Consider the following 19407-nt stretch of genomic DNA (forward strand, 5'->3'; position numbering starts at 1 on the left):
CATGTAAGTCAGTTCCTGGAAAGCCTCCAATCCAATTTCGAGAAGTTGCAGAAGCTTTCGGGTTAGTTTCAGATCTGCACCCAAACTTTGCGACGCTTGACCCGAGCCTGGGGCTCACCTGTCTGGGTTTCATCACTCCAACGCCACTTACAGGAAAACCAAAGCAAAACTTCTCCACTACAAGCTACAGGTGGGAAGAAATACACACAAATGCTGACCACACTTTTAGGAAGCTGAGCCTAGGGGGTACCATTCTTCTCTATCTGAGATACGGCAAGAGCCTCTTCCTACGATTAGCTGCGGGCGAGGCTCCGAGGGTTATCAGGGGATATTGCTAGTTGAAAGAGAAGCAGAACCAGTGGACATTTGCTCATGCAACTTCGTACATTGCAACCCTAACCTCCACTGTCTGCCTTCTACCGACCATCTAAGGTATAGGCAGGCAGCCAATGGCAGCTTGCCTCTCAAGCGAGCCCATTCTGTATTTACTGGGCCAGGTTCCTAGCTCACTAGCTGTAAACTGGTGCAGCTTCACCCAAATCAATGGAGCTACACCCATGTATTCTAGTTGAGGGTGCAGCCCCCAGTGTGTGCATGACCCAGTTGGTTTGTGCTCCAAGCCATCAGCCTGTGAGCTGCTCCTTATTCTTCTGAAGGATCATTTTCCCACCCTCTGTCTAAAAGCTGTTTTTGTAAAAACCTTGAACTTTGGTCCTCTGTTCAAGACCCGGGGCTGCAGGCAGGTCTCTCATCCTCGCCTCTCCTAAAGGTAACAATATCGCTTCATGAAATGAGACAGACAATAAAAAGATTCATGCAAAACTGGATAGACCTTAGGCATGTTAATTCCCTCTCTCTCACTCCCCCCACACACCCTGCCCCACCCTGGTGTAAGCAGTGTCTGCAATGTAGAGAGAGAGAAAAAGTTGGGAGCTAGAGACGGAAGGGCACCCTACAAAATACTATTGGGGCTCCCCTGAGACGTCTTCCACTTGGTTCTGCAGGTTCCCTTATTTGGCATACAACAAAGCTATGCGGAGTTGACCCGATTCAAGCGCAGCAGGTGGGTATAGGAGGTACTGCACCTCCAAATTTACACAGAAAACCTCTTTCCTTACCTACATTTACACATTACACTGTATTGCATGACATGTTGTGGGATTGGCTTGGTCATCTTGTAGGAACCAATCCTAGCACATCACACACTGTCCATGCACGACTTACTCCTCACCTCATCTTATGTTCCAGGCTCATTTTATCCATTGTTATCTTGTCCATTCTAAATGGTTCCTTGGGTGTTCCCCTCTTTTTCTTAGCTAGTACACACATTCGGTTTCCCGCCTGCTGTACCATTTACCTTCCTAATCCTGTCTCCCAAAAACTAAGGCCTCACCCATGTCCAATTACTCATGTCAAGGCAGGCCTACAAATAGCATTTTTATTTTAAAAGCAATCGTCCTTCTTGGGAAAGTGTTTTGGATTGATGGCTCTTGAGAATGAAGCTGCCTGTTTTCCCACAGGCCAGGGACAGCGTGGGCTGAGTCGGGACACAGTTCCTTAACACTGCACCGTCCACACACCTCCATCCCTAGCTCAAGGGACCGTAAATCACTACTTGTTAATTCAGTTCACAGCCCTTCTGCTGAGAATGCCAACAAAGGTGTCAACTACCATGGAACAATGCCTCTGTCTGGATAGTTCAAACCTAGGACCTCTGGGTCGAAAAGCAAGATCAAGCCTCTCCTGCTTCAGGTAACAGACCAGGTCTGTCAGTCAGTCAGTCCGGAGGCAGTAGCAGACTCATAAGACTATTTGTGGCCTAGCCATTAGAGGGGGACAAAGCCACACTGAGGTAGCATTCATTGTGGTAGTGGCTTTGTGACATTCGGAACAGGACTGAGGCTTTATCTTCTTGTAGAAGTTGCACTGGTTTAACTTAAATCACTTTTCAATCCACTACAATCCTATGAGGACAGGCAACCCAATTAAAACCAGTTCCTAATCAACGTAACCTAAGCCTGGTTTAAACTGAAATAAGAATGTCCACATGGCCTCTGGCATCAATTTAACTAAATCAGTTTAAAAGCACACAGTAAGTCAACCTGGTGCAACTTTCTTGTGTAGATAAGGCCATTTCAGGCCACTCCATAGCCATCAGGGCAAACAATTTGCCATAAAAATAAAGTCTTCATCCTCTGCTCACGCTGAACAGAAGGGCTACTGGTTATTCTTGCTCCTGGGTTACTTCCTTCTGTATCCATTATGATTGTCCCCACCCCTCGAAATGAGGGATATCATGTATCAGCTGTATCAAGCTTCGCATGCCCAGAATGTACATGCTATATTTTATCTTCCCTTTTATTCTATTCTATGAAAAACCACTAGACAATATTTCTGAACATAAAAAACAACCCTATATTTAGAAATATAATGTGTATAAAGGAAGAGGTTAGAACTGGTTCAGTGACAGTCAGGGTGTTATTGAATGAGCCGCCACTGGGGAATTGCAGAAGCATGTAAGCTGATGTTTTGATCAAGCCCAGTGGTTTACGACCTGTAACTGTAAAGACATGGGATGGGATTTTCAAAAGCATCAAACTATGCCCTAACTCTGTGCCCGCTGCAGTTGCTGTAAACACCCTCCCCTCCTCCCCCGCATCCCCTTCTGCCCCACAACAACCCCTGAGAGTTGGTACCCCTGAAGAGGTTTGAAATCTAGTAAGGATTTGTAAGGGACTCTCGCTGCAGGAATTGAGAGGCAGAGTGTGTCAGCTGATCTCAACTCTTGTGATGGAGTGCAGGGAGGGAGGAAATCTCTTCACAAGCTGGGTTCTGACGCAGCCACTACAACCCACCTGAAGGTCTGTTTGCTTAAACTAATAGTCCACTTTCTGGTATCTCTCTCACTACCACTCCCCACTACTACCAATCACACCTTGATAAGAAACGTATTAGGAGTCTCACTAGCTTCTGCTGCAAGAAGAAATGACAAATAGACGCCCATACCATGGTGGTGGACATCTGAGTGGAATTATAACCATCTTCAGTGTGTGCGCAGTCATCAAAGAACATATCTCACAGTGCAGTCGTGTTTAGTACATCATAAATGTCCTGCACTGGGATCAAACTGCGCAGTCACTTTGTGCCTCCCGTAAGGAGAACCCTGCTATGCACTGTCACATGGTTCAAAGGCAAAGACAAAAGCTGATTTTGGGAGACAACCACCAAATTCAGAACTGGGAGGGCCATCAGTACAGTCGCTCACCTCCCACTCATTCATGAATGTGAGATAAAGATCAAGGTGAAGGAAGCAGGCTTCCTCCTAACATGGCATTTTGGGGGCAGCAGCTGGAATTAATTACCCTTGCAGAGCATGCAGATGAGGAGGAAACACTGACATTTCAGCAAACAGTGGGCTTTCAAAGCCAAAAATATAATGCAAAATGATTTAAAAAACCCATGTCCCTCTGCCCCCGAAACCATCTCTGCTCTTCAAAAACTGCCTTCACATAAACAGCTACAAATCATTTATTCTGTCTGTTCACTAGTGTGTAATCAGAACCAGAACATGTGTTTGCTACAGAGCAAGCTATTAACCTCTAAAGATATTGTCTGGAACAAGCATTTGTGGAGGAAACTGTTATAAAGCAGAACATTGCTCTTTACTGGATGAATGGAACACAGGGTGTGATTCATAAAAGAATAAGTAAATGGAAGCTCCAATTTCACAACTAGATGCATCGTAGGGATGTGCTAAAGCCATTATAGGGTCCAGGAAGGAAAATGGTTTAAGTGAGAAGTGAATTAGGCCCACAGCATTTGAGGCCATTGATCCTCCAAGCTCAGTAACCTACCTTTAGCAGTGGCCACTATTTCATGCTGCAGAGGATGGTTCAACCCTCCTACCACATACTTATATCTATCATCTCTACTGTACATTAATGGTTTCCTTCCTTAGTCACAGAACGCCTATCAGCATACTTCTACCATGTGCCTAATTGCGCAGTGCTAGTTGTGGGGTGGAATGCCCTTCTTGACCCTCCATGAGCCCTCTCCATGAGACATGAAGACTCCAGGACTGTTAGCCTGTGTAAACAGAGTAGTAATTATTGGCTACAACATATATATGTGTGTGTGCCTGGAGCTTAGGAGAGACACCAATGACAAAAATTTCTAACACAAGCAAGCGCATTAGTAAATGAAGGATATCCATAATGAATCAGACTTGATTTCACAGTTTAAATTCATGGCCACCACAGTCCTATTACTAGCTGAAGTTTGTCTTCTGTTTTCCTCGACTGGACTGGAAAGCCGGTGGATCACAGAACAGGTCTCATGTTTGCCAGGCATGCTACAACAGCAGACAGAGAGCTCTTGCAGAGTCAAGACAGTTCACATTGTACAGCATATTTTGCAAGTTAAGACAGGTTTGTCTTCTTGACCGATTGGCGGTATTCAGAAATACACAGATCTGTCAAAGCGGGTTTTCGTGATTTGCATACCAGTTTGCAATGTCACGGCTTTTGAACACGCATCCTGAACTTGCATTTTAGCCAAAGACCCTCGGACCGTAGGCAGGTGTGCTCCCTGGATGACATGATGAGCCAGTGTGGTGCACTGGAAGACTCGAGAAGACGAAATGAGAAAGTTCTGCCACTTTTGATTCTTTTCATTCTTCTGATGCTCCCTCCCCCCCACACTCTTTTTGTGCCTCTAACAAGCACTCCGTATCGATTATGCTGACACCAACAGCAGGGCTGGAATTTTTTTTCCACCTCTCAGATGAGAAAGTGGGTTATGATTCATCTCACACAATCTGAGTCAAAGCGATTCCTTTTAAAAAAAAAAACAACACTTTTTGTACATTTCCGACTGAAAAAGTCTGGGGGAGAACAATCAATAAACGAGAAAGTTCTGTTTATAATGATTCTTTAGTGTATTTCACTCTCAGATAAAATAGCCTCCCCCCCACTCACCTCCATGGGATATTCAAAACACCCCAAGAAAACCACAAGAAAGACAAATGCTCAACAAAAAACAGAAGAAACAAACACTGCATTGCGCACCCCTGCCCGTAATGGCATGCTGGCTGTTAGACTGGAAAATAACAGATTACTATGGTGAATTATCAATTTTCATAATAGCTGTGTATTATCTAAATTCTACAGTGTGATAGCATTAGCGGGTACGTTATATTAATATCACTTAAGATGACTAAATTTGATCCTGGAGCATTTTTTTCCTCTCTCTTGTTTTCACAGCCATGTTATTAACCCTAAAAAATATGGTTTATGATTTCAACACCGATAGAACTCTAAGTACAGTTACACAATTCTATGCCAGGGGAAGCTGAATTTTGTTGATTTTGTTTTCAAATGAGGGGAAGGGTTGTTCAAGGCACACGGGGCTCTAAGGATCTCTTTGTACAGTTCTTAACTCTGCCACAGACTTCTCGTGTGACTTTGGACATATCACCTAATCTCTTTGTCCTTCAATCCCTAAATGGAGATAATAATCCTTCCCTCTGTTTGGTCTGCAAGCTCCATGGGGCATGGTCTGGTTTTTTTACTATGAGTTTATATTGCACACAGCACAATGGGGCCTCAGCCCCACAGAATTCTAGACGCTACTGCAATACAAATAATACATAAATCAAATGGCACTAAACAGCTACATATTTGCAGCAGTCATATTTTAAGCATCGAACAATATGTTAGCCATTTTCCATTTGAGAAGCGCAGAAAGTATTTATTCATCTCAAGCTCCTGGCTAACAGTTTGCAAAGCTAAATTTAAACTCATGCAAATGAAGTTCTTTTGTGTCCTGGGGACAGAGGCTTGTCAAACACGTAACAGCAGGAGTGGTGGGTTCTATTGCCAGCTCTGCCAATAACTGACTCGGGATCCTTATGTAACGCAGCCTCATTTTGCCCGTTGTGAGGCTTAAAGTACTTGGCAGGTCAAAAAGGCTATTGGAAGCTGTGACAGTGGGGTCACTTGTTGTGCACCCCCTCATGGCCAGGGGTCGCTTTACAGACACCCTGCCTTGTTAGCCCTCTCCTGCAGGCCACTTAGGTTATGTCTACACAGCAATTAGACACCCATGGCTGGCCTGCGCTGGCCAACTCGCGGTCCGAGAGCCTGGGCTCCAGCCTGATCCTGGAAGTCTACACAGCCGTGGAACAGCCCCGCAGACCAAACCCCGCAAGCCTGAGTTGGCTGGCATGGGCCAGCCGCGGGTATCGAGCTGCTGTGGAGACATAACCCCTTTCCTGGGGCTGGCTTAATATCAAATTCACACAGGCCTCAGAGTCCTTAATCACAAAACACACCTCCAAGAGTCTTCAACATAAAGTCCACAATCAGACCTCAGCAGCTGGTACTTCGCTCCAGTTCTTCAGCCTCCTCCATAACTCTTTCTTTGTCAGGCCGCTCCACCTGAATCTGCCAGTCCCCAGCCCTTTCTGGCTGGAGCTCAGTCCTCTGGCTCTGCTTCCTTTGCCTGTTGGTGTCTCCTGATTCCTGAGCTTCTCTGTACCACACGACGACTGAACTTTTACCATCTTTTACATGTGAATTGCCTGGTTCCCTTCAGGTGGGGCTCATCTTGTCATCAGGGCTGGTTTAGACCCAGGCTCTCCAGCCCACAGGCTAGGCACCCTGGCACAGAAGTGAAAACTGTTATTATAAATGACCATCCAAACTCTTCTGGCTCTTTCCCTCTCACGCACAAATCTTAAAAAAAAAAAAGTGTGTGTGTGTGAGAGAATGTAATGCTTAGGAAAAGCCCTCGGATGGATAATCCTGGATTCATCAGTCTCTATATATCCACAGAACAGATATAAACAGAGAGAGAAGAAGTATCAGCTCTCACCATGCTCTGTCCCATGGCTCTATCCTGACCATCTGGACTCAAACCCTGGGCCTCATGGCTGAGATTTCCAACATCTCTCCAACTCACTGGGGCCCTGGCAGTGCCTACAGAAGTGGTGGCTTTTGATGAGGTGAGCACTTGTCCGTGGAGAACTGGCCTGAGATCGACCAGCTGATTTCACACGGGGGCATGAAACAGCCATGAGATGGGTAAGCACTTCTGGTCGTGACCAACCTGTGTTGGACTTGAACTGGTGACCGGTAGGCGAAAGTCTCCATGGCTCATTATCAATCTTCTAGTCCTCCAGTCCCGCAGTATTTTATTTTCTGGCTCTCCAGTAAGTTGGATGATGGATTTTTATTTAATTGTTGAAAAAAGAAAAAGTGTTGCTTTTGTTTGCGCCCAGGTTACATTGATTCGGGGTGGGGTCTGTTTTGTTTTTGAGAGCCGCATCAGTCTGGTCAGAGCCTGCAGACTGTTTGCTGAAGGGAATACGTCTTCCTATGTGTTTTCACAGCATCTAGCACATCTGGGGCATGACTGCCATATAAATAATAAATCACCATCCCGGTGTAGGAAGTTTTTAAATGACTATGTTGATCTTTAACTATACGGTAGGGAGGTCACTGCAGGTTGCTGTACCATAAAAGGACACATTCTCTGATATTTCACTACAGCATTTCATTCTTCTTAGCAGACACCAGAAAACGATCATCTTTCATTTATTCAAAGCCAAGACAAAACCACTTTCACTCATGATCTGCCAGCCACCTTTGTTTTACAGTCAGGAAGGTTTCTCTGTAACAATGATAGCCCGGTGCTCTGCACTTCTTCTTCTTTAAGTGACTTCATTATCACATCAGTTCCATTTACAAGTGAATATAAGATTTTGCTGACTGCCAGAGATTCAAGCTTAACCAGGGACTTAAAAAACAAAAAGTCATGCTGTTTGCTTCCTGCTTCAGATGGCATTTTATCACCCACAATAACAATTCTGGAGTCAGAACTTAAGGTGGTAATTTTGTTCCAGATTGCTTGTCGGCAGCTGTGCTGGTCTGTGAAGTAGGTGGCTGTGCCTCAGAAAAACCACACAAGGCAAAAATCTTGCCCTCTCTTGCACTGGTGAGCTGCGACAGAAGAGAACCAGTGGCCCTCCTGGGACATCTGTGCAGCCGGTGGGTAGGTCTGCAGCAAGTCTAATGCTGCCTTGTTACCATGAGCCAGGTCCTGCAAGATGCCCTAGGAGCAATAATCTGTATTGCTGCAATCAGAGGATTACGACTGCCAACTGAGGAATAAACAGCGTGAGCAAACGAAGTGCCACAGGGAAGGGCTGGATGATTTTTTGCATGACAGTGGCCGTGGCTTGCCTTTCATTTACAATGGAGTAAATCCGAAGTAATTTCCCCGTGTCAATGGGGCTTCGCTGCTGAGAGGGGAACCAGGTCTTTAGAAAGACTCTCCTTTAATAAAATCCCTTCCAAAGCTCTCGGTGAGGAAACAACAGCCCTGTATTGCACCCCTCCAGCGTAACGGGGGATAACTGCAAACGCATTGGAAAAAGCAGCTTTGTCTACACAGCACGGCGCAAAACTGCCCTCTCGCTTGCAAACACACCCCAGATCGTTACTTCAGGTCTGCCGTACGACGCATGACAAGCTCCATCAGCAGCCCGCTGTGACTGCCCTTCCCGTAGGAAGAGGCCTCATCCAGAGGGGCCGCTCAGTCACATCACCTCTCCTGACGTAAGGAGACAAAGGGCGCTGTGCTCGAGCGGGTTGACTCGCCAACTATTGTTCAGTTAAATTAAGCTCAAGCGGATTGTGAAAAACGACTGGCCTCTTGCGTCCAGCAGCTGCTTGTCAAAAGGCACCGGCAGAATGTAAAGGGAGAGCAGCGGTCAAGTCGGCTGGACCAAAATCTGGCCTGCCTTTATTTTCTTTCATGCTTTTTTTTTTTTTTTGGTGTGTGCAGCAGTACGTCTTAGAAGGTAGCACAACTTCACCCTCCCTCCTCCCTCCCTCCCACCCACCCACCCACCCACACACACACACACACACACACACACACACACAGAGTCACACACACACAGAGTCACAGACTGACTGAGTAGTGAATGGCTGGGGCTAGTGGTCAGAGCCAAGGGTTGGAACTGGAATCAGAAACCGAGCAGGGGAGCAGGATCAGAGCAAGGCAGGCACGGGGCCAAAGCAGGACTGGAGTGAAGCTGGGAACAGAAGCGATCGCATTTGCAGGTGTAAACGCTGAGCCGCCGGTGGCCTCAAGCGCTGCTTCTGTTGCTTTCTCCGGCCAGTCAGGGGATTCTGCCGCTAGCCCGATGTGCTTCAGTTGCGAGTCCTCTGTTGCTCATGAGGGATGTAGACCTAGCTGGTCCCATTCATGGGATTCGAGGGGCCCTCAGTGAGTCAGTGGACAGGGGTCCTGAAGGCACTTTTCCCATCTCAATCAGCACTGCCTGCGCGGTGACGTGGGCTGTTGTGCGGCTGGAGGTGCCTTCCTTAGATGAGACATAAAGCTGAGGTCTGTGTCACCTGTGGCTATTAAAGGCCCCTTGAGACTTTTGGCAAGAGATGGGGCATTAAGCCACATGTTGCCGGCCAAGCACCAGCTTAGCTGCAATTTCCCCTCTAGCTCCAATGTGAGAAGTTCCCCTGCAGTACCCACCTGCAGTAATACACCAAAGGCAGGGCAACGTTTCAGAGGGGAATGAGGGGAAGGATGAACAGTCCATGCAATACTCTGAGATCCTTCTTAATGTAAAGGAATGCAACGAAAGGTAATTTCTTATTAGAGATCATTAGCTGAACGAGTGATTAGGGCATTGGCGTAGGATTTGGAAGATCCGGGTTTAAGTCCCTTCTCCACCACAGACTGCCAGCATGACCTTGGGAAAGTCACTTAACCTCTCTGTGCCTCAGTTCCCCATCTATACAATGGGGGTAACGGCACTGCCTTACCACACAGTGGTGTTGAAAGAACATATACATTAGGGATTGTGAGGTGCTCAGATACTATGGTAATGGAGCCATACGAGGGACTGTCTTTTTGCTCTGTGTTCAATGACCAGAGCTCCTAGACACTACGGTAATATGGATAATAAATAATCAGAAGATAGAAGAGTAGCCAACATCGTGTGTGTGTGATACTGTTTTTATCATGACCATGTCCATATCAGAATTTGGTCTTCGTTGCTCAGAATGACGATATAGCTACCGTCAAATAAAACCCTGGCCCTGTGGGTTGGAAGGTAACTCAGCGATTACATCACACGGTGATAGGAGCCCGAGTTAGACGATAGATGACAAATCGTTATCTTGCCTCTCCTGTGTGACTGACCCGTTCCTCCCAACCCACCGCTACATCCTTGTCTCTCAAGGAATGCATGTGAACTAATCCTTGCCTTCGATTGTATGTGCTTGGGTGATTTCTTTTAAAATGTTTCTTGGCTAGAGCTATTCCCTTGTGTGTGAAATCAGCTACAGTAATTTCCATCAAGCTAAGCTACGATGATGTGTACTGGTGAAAACAGAGCTGATGGAACTGCGGGCTGCCCTGCCTCTGAACTCATCCTTTAGCCTCGTAGGGGTTTTAGCCGATACTTCCAGGGCTCAGAGTAGTCAGAGCTTTACTGATCCCTACTTCTCCTTCCTTTCCTAGGAACATCAGCAGTGCCGACACAGCATCCGGAAACCAAGTGACTTGACTGAAATCAGAGACGTGAAAAGCGACACGGACTAGCAGGAGGAGCGCTCTTAAAGAGAAGACCCAGAGCGCTGACGGACCAAGTCAAATGACCTTTCTCCAGCATGACAGTTCAAATGTAATTATTTGAACAAATCATTTTCATGACTTAATATAACGCCTCAGAGCTTTCCAGCAAGGTTAATTGGATTCCTCAGTTCAAAACCTATCTGCTCTTAACCAACTTTTAATGTGCTGAGATCCAGTTTTCTAAATTCAAACTAATAAAGGGATTAGTTGACAGCTATCTGGTATGCTGCAATTACCACGGCATCTAGACCTCAGGCAGAAGATATTTAATGCAAATCAGAGTCAATGTCTCTGCCCATTTGTCCTTTTCTTCTGTTTATTTGATCAATGTGCCACGTGAATCTTCAGCTTGTACACTCTGTGGTACTATACTAAATAAATGCAGTACAGCTACGAAGGCAGAGAGATCGGTTCAGACAGTTAACTATGCAGAGTCCAAAGGATTCCTCCCTCCCCATACTTCATTTTTTTCCAGATGGGTTTAATGCTGGTGAAAGGTGCTGGATTGATAGCCCTGGAGGGTGGCTTTCTGTATTTATCCACAGAATGGATACAGCGAAAATAGCAGCAGTGCTAGCTCCTTCCCTGTATTGCCAGGTCAAAATGTTTTAGTGGGGCCACTTTTGTACATGAAAGCCTAGGTCAATTTAGATTCAAGTTAGGAATATTTTAAGTGACTTGTTCAAGGGGTATCTGATTTTATCCAATATGGTCGTGTTCCAGGTTGGATTTTTTTTTTCCCCCTTTTTTTTTTTTTTTCCGGCAGATGTACAATTAACCACGGCTACTTTCTCCAAAGTGCTGCATGGAGCAGGAGAGGCTGAGCAGAACTGAGGAGGAATTCAGCAAAATAACAGGGCATGTGCTATTCACTCCTGCTGGTTAATGATGTTTAAAAGAAAATAGAGACTTGCTGCCTTTAAGCCTCTGGTTGGATGCACGAGTGAGTCCCAGGGACCTAAGAATTAAGTGGGACCAGAAGACTGTCCAATGCCCAGCGTGTAATTAAATGTCATCTGCCTGATTTAAGGCTTGGGCTGTTGCAGGTTGCTCGTCTCCTGCTTGCTCCAGAGCCTTTCAATCTTTGACCTTATTGCAGAGGATAACAAGGCTGGCAATTTTTGACTGGTTTGGTGATATGGGCACCAGTACTTTGGGTGCTACAGCCAGTTCACACACTCATTTCCTGTAGGCTAAACAGTCACTGGGTGGCAAATGACAGCTGTTTCCAATCGATGGTCTTACCAATGACCTAAAGTTGAAGGGTTTTATATCCCATTCCCCTGAGCTACACAGCCCTCTCTCTGAAAGGAGTCAAGTAATCTAGTGACACAGCATTAGCCTGCAAGACATAAATATTTCAGCTTCACAAATATAACTGCCAAGCAAAACTCAAGCTCCATTTCATACTGCCATGTTTCCCTGACAGATGTATCAGCCAAGCTTATGAGAAATTGAAGAGCAGATAGTGGGAAATAGCAAACGTAAGTTTGAGTTGCTTAATTTCACCGAGTAATCCAAAACTCTCACTAATTTGCATTTTACACAGAGGCACAAGATATCACAATTAAATACCTTTGAAAAGGGAATCAATGGCTCATCTCTTTCAGACAAACAAAATGACATGGTTATTATAAGTCACAATCAGCTCTGGTGTAACTCTAACGAAGTCCATTGGGCCTGCTTCTCACCTCTCTTACGTCTGTGTAAAATCAGCCTAACCCGACTGACACAAGCGGAATTGCTCTTGCTTTATACCAGTGTAAGTGAAATCAGAATCAGGCCCAATGATACGGCACAAACTTACACCATGGCTGTATTTGGTCCCATAGCTAGAGAGCGTGCAGACTGACGGTGGTAAAATGAACCAGGCACTGAAACGTTACTTCCTCACTGGTAAAAATACAGCTAGTGAGCATCAGATTTATGCTGAAATTACAGAGGGACTCCTATGAACAATTACACTACATGCCCAAGCATACCAAACGAATCCATCATTACTAATGCCATCGCATTAGCAGTTTGGCTGTCAAGTCTCCCCATTACAGAGCTTGGTAAATATATCAAAAGGCCCCAGGTAGATTTAGTCAGCATGACGCGGCACTCACCAAAGTAGTCGTCAGAGGGAGGATTCTCCATGTCGTACAGCATCTTCTTGGTCAGCTGTTCCAGCTCATCCTCAGGTCTGAACAAAGGAACATTTGAGGCAGGGCCAGGATACCCACTCTGCAAAGGGAAGACAGGTGCCGCTCGTGAAGTTTTATACCAGCATTAAAAGGTCCACCCAACACTGCATATGTCCAATGTAAGACAGAAAGGTACAGAACATTTACTGGATTGGCTGCTTGGCTTTAAAGCTCGTTTTTGGGTCTTATTTTTCTTCCCCTGGGTCCCAGTGGATTTGGACAAATAAACATCCTGTTTAATGAAATGAAAATAGATGCCCCAAAACTCTAAACAATTTCCATCAGAATGAGATGAATAGGTATTACTAGAAGGGATACATTAGCCAGTAACTGGGCAGCCTGGCAGACTTTTGGATGTACTCCAGATAAGAAAGAAAGAGGGGATGATGCTAATGATAATTAAATATAAACATTTCCTAATAATCAGTGTGTCAGAGGCTTTAAAATCGTCTTCCTAGGGAAGTGGTAGAAAGCCCATTGGCTTGAACCATTTAAAACTAGACTGGACACAATACCAGAGAAGATGCCGGAGGAAACAGTCGTGCATTAGCGTAGGGGATAGACTGGGAGAGCTAGTCTCCAATGGCTAGATGTGTTTTCTCTTTAGTATGGCTTCAACTGAGCCAAGTCTTGATCAAAGGAAGTTTTGCCATTCATATACAGGGCACCAGCATTTGGCTCACAGATTTTAGGGCTAAAGACACAAACATTTTAATGTGTGCTTAGAAATGAGACCTCTTGGCCTTCATGTGTTAAGAGCTGGCATGCAGTATCTGCATTATTTCCCAGTGAGTTGTCTTAAGAAAACAACAGAAATATGGAGACATCTTGAGAAACAGGGAAGTACTCCAGTGCATCATTATACCCTGGGAAAAGCTTAGAAACAAGTATGTGTGGTGTGTGTCATTCAGTACAAGAGTCATTACAGAATTAAAAGATGCTGAGATAAGATTTCCAGGGGTGTACTATTTTCTTGAATAACCTATATGCAAGAATGAACTTGTTTATGGAATAAGGTATGATAGTTAAAGTCAGGATGACTTATTTGGTTAATTGCTGCTTTCATCTAGGATTTAATTTCAGATCCGTACCATAGGACCATTACTCTACAGGCAAATATCAGTGCAGGCTATCACACTCATCTGCCTTTTCCCGTACCTTATACCGTTTAAATGTGGATGAAATGGTTACATAGCTGAAGAACATCATACTGGTCACCCTGGTGATGAACAATTAATGTACAGAGACTGGAAAAATCATACAACTGACACGATGAATCTTCTGAACCACTTGTTTTCAGTAAAGTACAGCAGCACCCCCACTGAACTGTCTACGCACACCAACTCTTTACAGGCAATGGGAAAATTCTGAACTTGAAATCAATTATATGGAGGAGTTCTTAGACTTATGTTCAATGATAACATCTTCTTCGTCCTTATTCTACTAAGACGCTATACTCCAAATCTGAGAGAGATAAGAACTCGGAAAAGCATCACTGATAACCACTGATAACTGTCCTCCAGCTTAAAAAAAAAAAAAGTGGAAGCCAAATTTACAAGTTGATCTCTCTGTGTTCAAATTAGTTGTCTCAATTTTTCCATTACAAATATGTCCCATTCTTTAGTATACCATGCCTCTACACTAGGGTGAAAGTCTGTTTCCAACAAGTAGTCTATTAAGCCCTTACCTGCAACCAGTTGAGAAAGTCAGTTGTGTAACATGAATAAATCAATTCATATTGGCAGTCTCACAGACAAGAAATGATTAGGTAGGGTATGTTTTGTCATCAGCTTCCCCTGTGCCCATGTTTTGCAAATGTGCATGGGTCCTCCAGGACCTTCCCTGATCCCTGCAATCTCACTAATAAAGATCACAGCCTAAATTGGATATATTTTTTTTTCTGTTAAGCAAGAGAGATGCCATTGGAATAAAAATTTGAAACAATCTTCTCAGACATTACTAATGGATGATGCAGGTTGCCTTTCCTGTTCTATATCAGCAGGACAGAGGCCTGAAGACTTTCCATCAATTTTCCTCCCCCAGCAAAAAATCAATTTCACACGACGTAGACATTTTCATGAGATTATTTGTGTCTGCCCAAATGTTTTGGTTTTTATAAGAAATCCCCAAACCCTGGAAACTGATTCTATTTTTTAGTTTTCAGCAACCAAAATCAACCATCAAAAATTGGTTCTGGGTGTTTTGATGAAATTCCCCCCAATCGAGGGAAAACTGTCATTCTAAACAAAAAATGTTCATTATTTTAGAGAGAATAAAATACAATTTTGATCAGCTCTAGTCAGGAGCTATTTCCCCCGTTATATCTCCCTTCAATATCACTATCCCATTTTTCCTGAAAAGTCTGGCTTTGATCCTTCAACCTTGCTGAGAATTAATGCCTTCCAGTTGTACATGTTTGAAATAGCACCTCAGCTCCACAGAGCTTCGTCTGCTTGAAGGTGATTCCTTTTAAGGATGTGCTATCAAAAAATTGGGCCTATGCTTTTCTTTTTCACTTCTTTATGGTAAATTCTGATTGTGAACTCTCAACCCATAACTGAAAGGGTGTCAGTGAATCTTTAATGGTTGTGTACTTTATCCAGACTGTTAATTAGTCATTGAAGGTACAGACATCTTAACAAACAGACAAAAGAAACAAGCGTTTTAAACTGTTTGGCTAAACACCCCTTCCCCTCTCAACTGCTCAAGTTTCCCTCTTCTGTGATATCATCATTTCAGGCATCAGAGAGACTTCCAGGGTAGACAAGTCCTGAATTCCTAAGATAAAAAAAAAGCATGGGGGAAAGGGAGGGGAGGGAAGAAAACCAACCAACAAAAGCCTTCTCTATCCATCCTGAAGCAGTAAAGAGGGGCACTGGCCCAAACACCTACATTTCATTTTCCTTTGCAGGCCACCTTTAATTCAAATGATGTAGGATTCCTGCTGAGACCTTACTCCTGGTACGGCTACTTCCCCTCTGATGCTACTGGCAGAAATGAACTGAAAGTGAGGTCTCCTGCCATCCGCTCTCAACAACAAAAACCCTCTAAGATCCCAACCTGGTTGCCCTTAGGGCATGGGTTCTTGGCCTGTGAGTTGTGAACAGGTTTCACGGGGTCATGGCCACCTTTCCTTTCTTTCTGGATGATTGGGAAGGGTGTCCCCAAACCTTTTCCTGTTGTGACACAGGGGTATGGGATGGAAAAGGTAGAGAGAACCACTGACTGAGGATAACACTCACCCTTGGGCAAAGGACCAGAAAAAATTCCACCTTAGAGGCTTAAAGGGACTAAATGGTGCTTAAGCGTGCAGCAGCTCTCTGTCCAGGGGACAGCATCACCCCTCAGTGAGACACCTGTCCGTGGGACAATCCATGGAGTACAGATATTCACGAGTAAGAGTTTTAGAAGCTGGCACTTGACCCAGAAACCCCAGGAGCCAATGGCCAATATTTTAAAGACCTTGTTTTAAAAAGTCTGGTAGATAACTTTAATTAGAAATAATAAATAACACAACCCTATAAAAAGGCTTATTAATAAAACAATTAGAGCTGCCAAAATTAAAGCATTTATTCTGGCTATAACTTTTTTTCCCCCCCCCAGCATTCTCTCTCTTTCATAAGAGCAGATCATGAATCTTGCTTGAGCATATGTTCTAATACAATGAGCATAGCCAAGGATTTATTAGCTCTGGAAATCAATCAGGCAACCAAACCTCTTAAGATATTATTCCATCTATTGTGAGAGTTCCTATTTCCGTGCTGAAAAGAAGAACTACGACCTTGAAAAAGTTCTGATTTTTAGTTATTTCCCCAGGGCTTTTTTGGCGCAGGAGAAGGCGGCGCAGCTTCTGAGATGCCTCATGGTTTCCCTTTTTAAACTCTTCTTATTAAAGATTATAGTACTGAATAAAAGCCCCACTCGCAATCTGGGCCCCATTGCGCCAGGCACTGTACACATACATGTTAAGAGACGGCTGCTACGCTGCAGGCCTTACAGAGTAAATAGACAAGATGGAGAAAGCTTTGATAACTGCTCTTGTTTCACAGACGGGGAACTGAAGTAAAGAGACTAAATGATTCACCCAGGGAATCTATGGCAGAACTGGGAATTGAACCCAGGCCTTGTGAGTCGTAGGCTATGTCTACACTGAACCAGAGTGCAGACTACGGGGGTGTGAATCACAGAGCACACTGGAGTTCTGCAGCCTACTTACCTGGTGTGGACGCGGCTGGAATGAACTAAAAGGAACCTGGGTTTGCATTCACACAGTCCTGTTTCAAAGAGGACTACGTTAATGCTACTCACACCCCCATAGCCTGCATTGCGGCGCGGCACAGACACGTCCCAAGCCCCGAGCCTTCACCCCAAACCCATCCTTCCTCTTTCTGTGATGAAATGCTAACAAGTCACTCAGCCCCACAGCTTCACATCAGCTCACAGCTGCTGGGACCCCATGCTAGGGATCTATACAGGGTATCCTCATGGCTGAAGGAGATTCTCTTTCTGGTGCCCCACAGTGCTCAAAATGGTCATCAGATGCACAGTGCCCCCATCTCCAACCCCCCCCCCCCCCCCCGTGAGTCCCCACTGCATGCCATCTGCGGGTAGCCTTTTGGAGCTGGGGTCTGAAGGACTCAGTGGGCAGGGTGAGGAGAGTAAATGTCCCTTTGGCCTTAGAATCCATGAATCCCCCAGCCTTGGCTCCCCCAATCTACATACCCTCAGATCAACTCCTCAGGACAAGGCCCATCACACCTAGGAAACTGGGACAGGGCTTGCCCCTTAAAGTGATGCACTGAATTGCTTGGTCTTCAAGCTTGCCCCAGTTAGTCGGAGTTCGGAGGCAAACATGCTGCCTTTTACCTGCAATAAACACGGAGGTTTGGAAATGATGCTGCAGTGCTCTACCCAGACAATACATTTCTACATCAGCCAGCCCCAGCCTTCACGTAGCGTCCAGGGTAAGAATCAATCAATAACAAATGCCGATGATCACACTCAGTGGCATTTTTTATTTATTTTTCTTGCCGACGCCACCTATCAATGCCCAGTGTTCAAGAAGAGCCAAGCGGGACCTTTTCCTGCGTTGCACCGCCCCAGCCATGAGCATCCAGGAAAGCATGTTTCATGCCTACAGTCAGGCATGATTTGGTGGGAAAAGAAAAAAGAAATACATGATGCATCCACAGTCTGATCCGAAAGACCCGTTTCCTCCTGCGTTGGATGGACCAGGGGTAAAAAATATAGTTCTGTCTCTCCTTACAAGACAGGCTTTTTTTTGTTCTCACTTGCAGACTCAGTGTTGTCGACAAATGCAATATACTGTCTATGCTGCTGCAGTTACCTGCAGACCCTGCACTCCTCTCCCAACAATGCTTTAATGCTCACACAACCGTAACCCACCTCATCCATGTAAAGCCTGGGTCTGTGGTCTATGCAGAACCACAGTGCAGGCACCTTGGTCTCTTTTTATTTGTTTCACCAATCCCAGCCACAACAAAGATTAGAAAACTGATCAATGAAAATAGAAAGGAGCCTTCCCCGGGAGAAGATTCTGAAAGACCCCAATACTGCCACAGCTCCAGATGAGGTAGTAAGGGACTATGCTTCAACAGCAGGAGGATCTGAGGTGCGTCCTTGCTTCTCTGGGAAAGTATCAATTGGCTTCGCTGGCACAGTGAGAACTGTAATGATCCCACACTGCTATGCATTCACGCACACACATTCTCCCAAGCACTCCATTGACTTGAGCCCATGGAAAATGCCAGGCTTACAAGGGTTAAGCTTCACATGTTGCTCACTCTGCAGTAGAAAACATCCTCATGCTATGAACAAAAGACAGTGACTTAACATCTGTGCCACTCTGAATGGGCTAGCAACATCTGGCTCATTTTCCTCATGAAAGTTCAGTTCCTAAAAAGCCAGGTCAGGAGGAGCAATTGTATGGAATCACTATGCAATATTTGGTACAATAAGTCAACATGTCATCTCAATCGTTAGCTTCAGGTTTGCTTTGGCACTCAAGACCTCGGTGATAAGCATCTGTCTTTGATTTACCAGCTACACAGCACAGGGAACTTTGGATTTAGTCAGGTTCGTTATCCAACATCCCCCATCCCCCTACTCAAAGTTCCACCCGAACGGGTAAAAATACCATGCAAAAATCAGCAGACATCCAAAAATTATACGGTAATGAATACTCCATCATTCAGGGTACTCTGTACATGTTCATTTTTCTTGTTCCTTTGCAAATGATGTATAAGAGGTTCCTTCTCTGAGAGAGAAAATAACTTCAATTATGTGTTCTCAACTAAAGAAACATGGAAATTATCTTCTTTTCAAAAGGTAGAATTAGTCCAATTTGGAACTGAAAGGCTGCCAGAAACATCTCTCGCTGATATTTACTTTCCTTTTCATTTTTTCCTTCTTGTTCAGCTGCATTAAAGTTGCTCCAGACCCTTCAAATTCAACCTTTTGTTCAAGCTCTCAAATAAGCTCTGTATCCTTCTTGGGGTTTATGCCACTGTGGCCAGTTGTGGAACATGGTTGCTCC

General features: G+C 44.8%; 1 protein-coding gene across 10 annotated transcripts in view; it reads right to left on the reverse strand.

The window, feature by feature from the left end:
- Positions 1–19407, reverse strand: part of LPP (LIM domain containing preferred translocation partner in lipoma) — a 400945-nt gene that overhangs the window by 77679 nt on the left and 303859 nt on the right. For all 10 annotated transcript variants that reach the window (XM_067561073.1, XM_067561068.1, XM_067561064.1 and 7 more), the window contains one exon: positions 12774–12891. In XM_067561073.1, coding sequence (XP_067417174.1) covers positions 12774–12891 — 118 coding nt within the window. The remainder of the gene's footprint in view (positions 1–12773; positions 12892–19407) is intronic.

Source organism: Emydura macquarii, unplaced genomic scaffold (genome assembly GCF_026122565.2).
Source record: "Emydura macquarii macquarii isolate MOO-44397 ecotype Brisbane River unplaced genomic scaffold, CSIRO-AGI_Emac_v2 contig_2365, whole genome shotgun sequence".
Taxonomy (NCBI): Eukaryota; Metazoa; Chordata; order Testudines; family Chelidae; genus Emydura; species Emydura macquarii.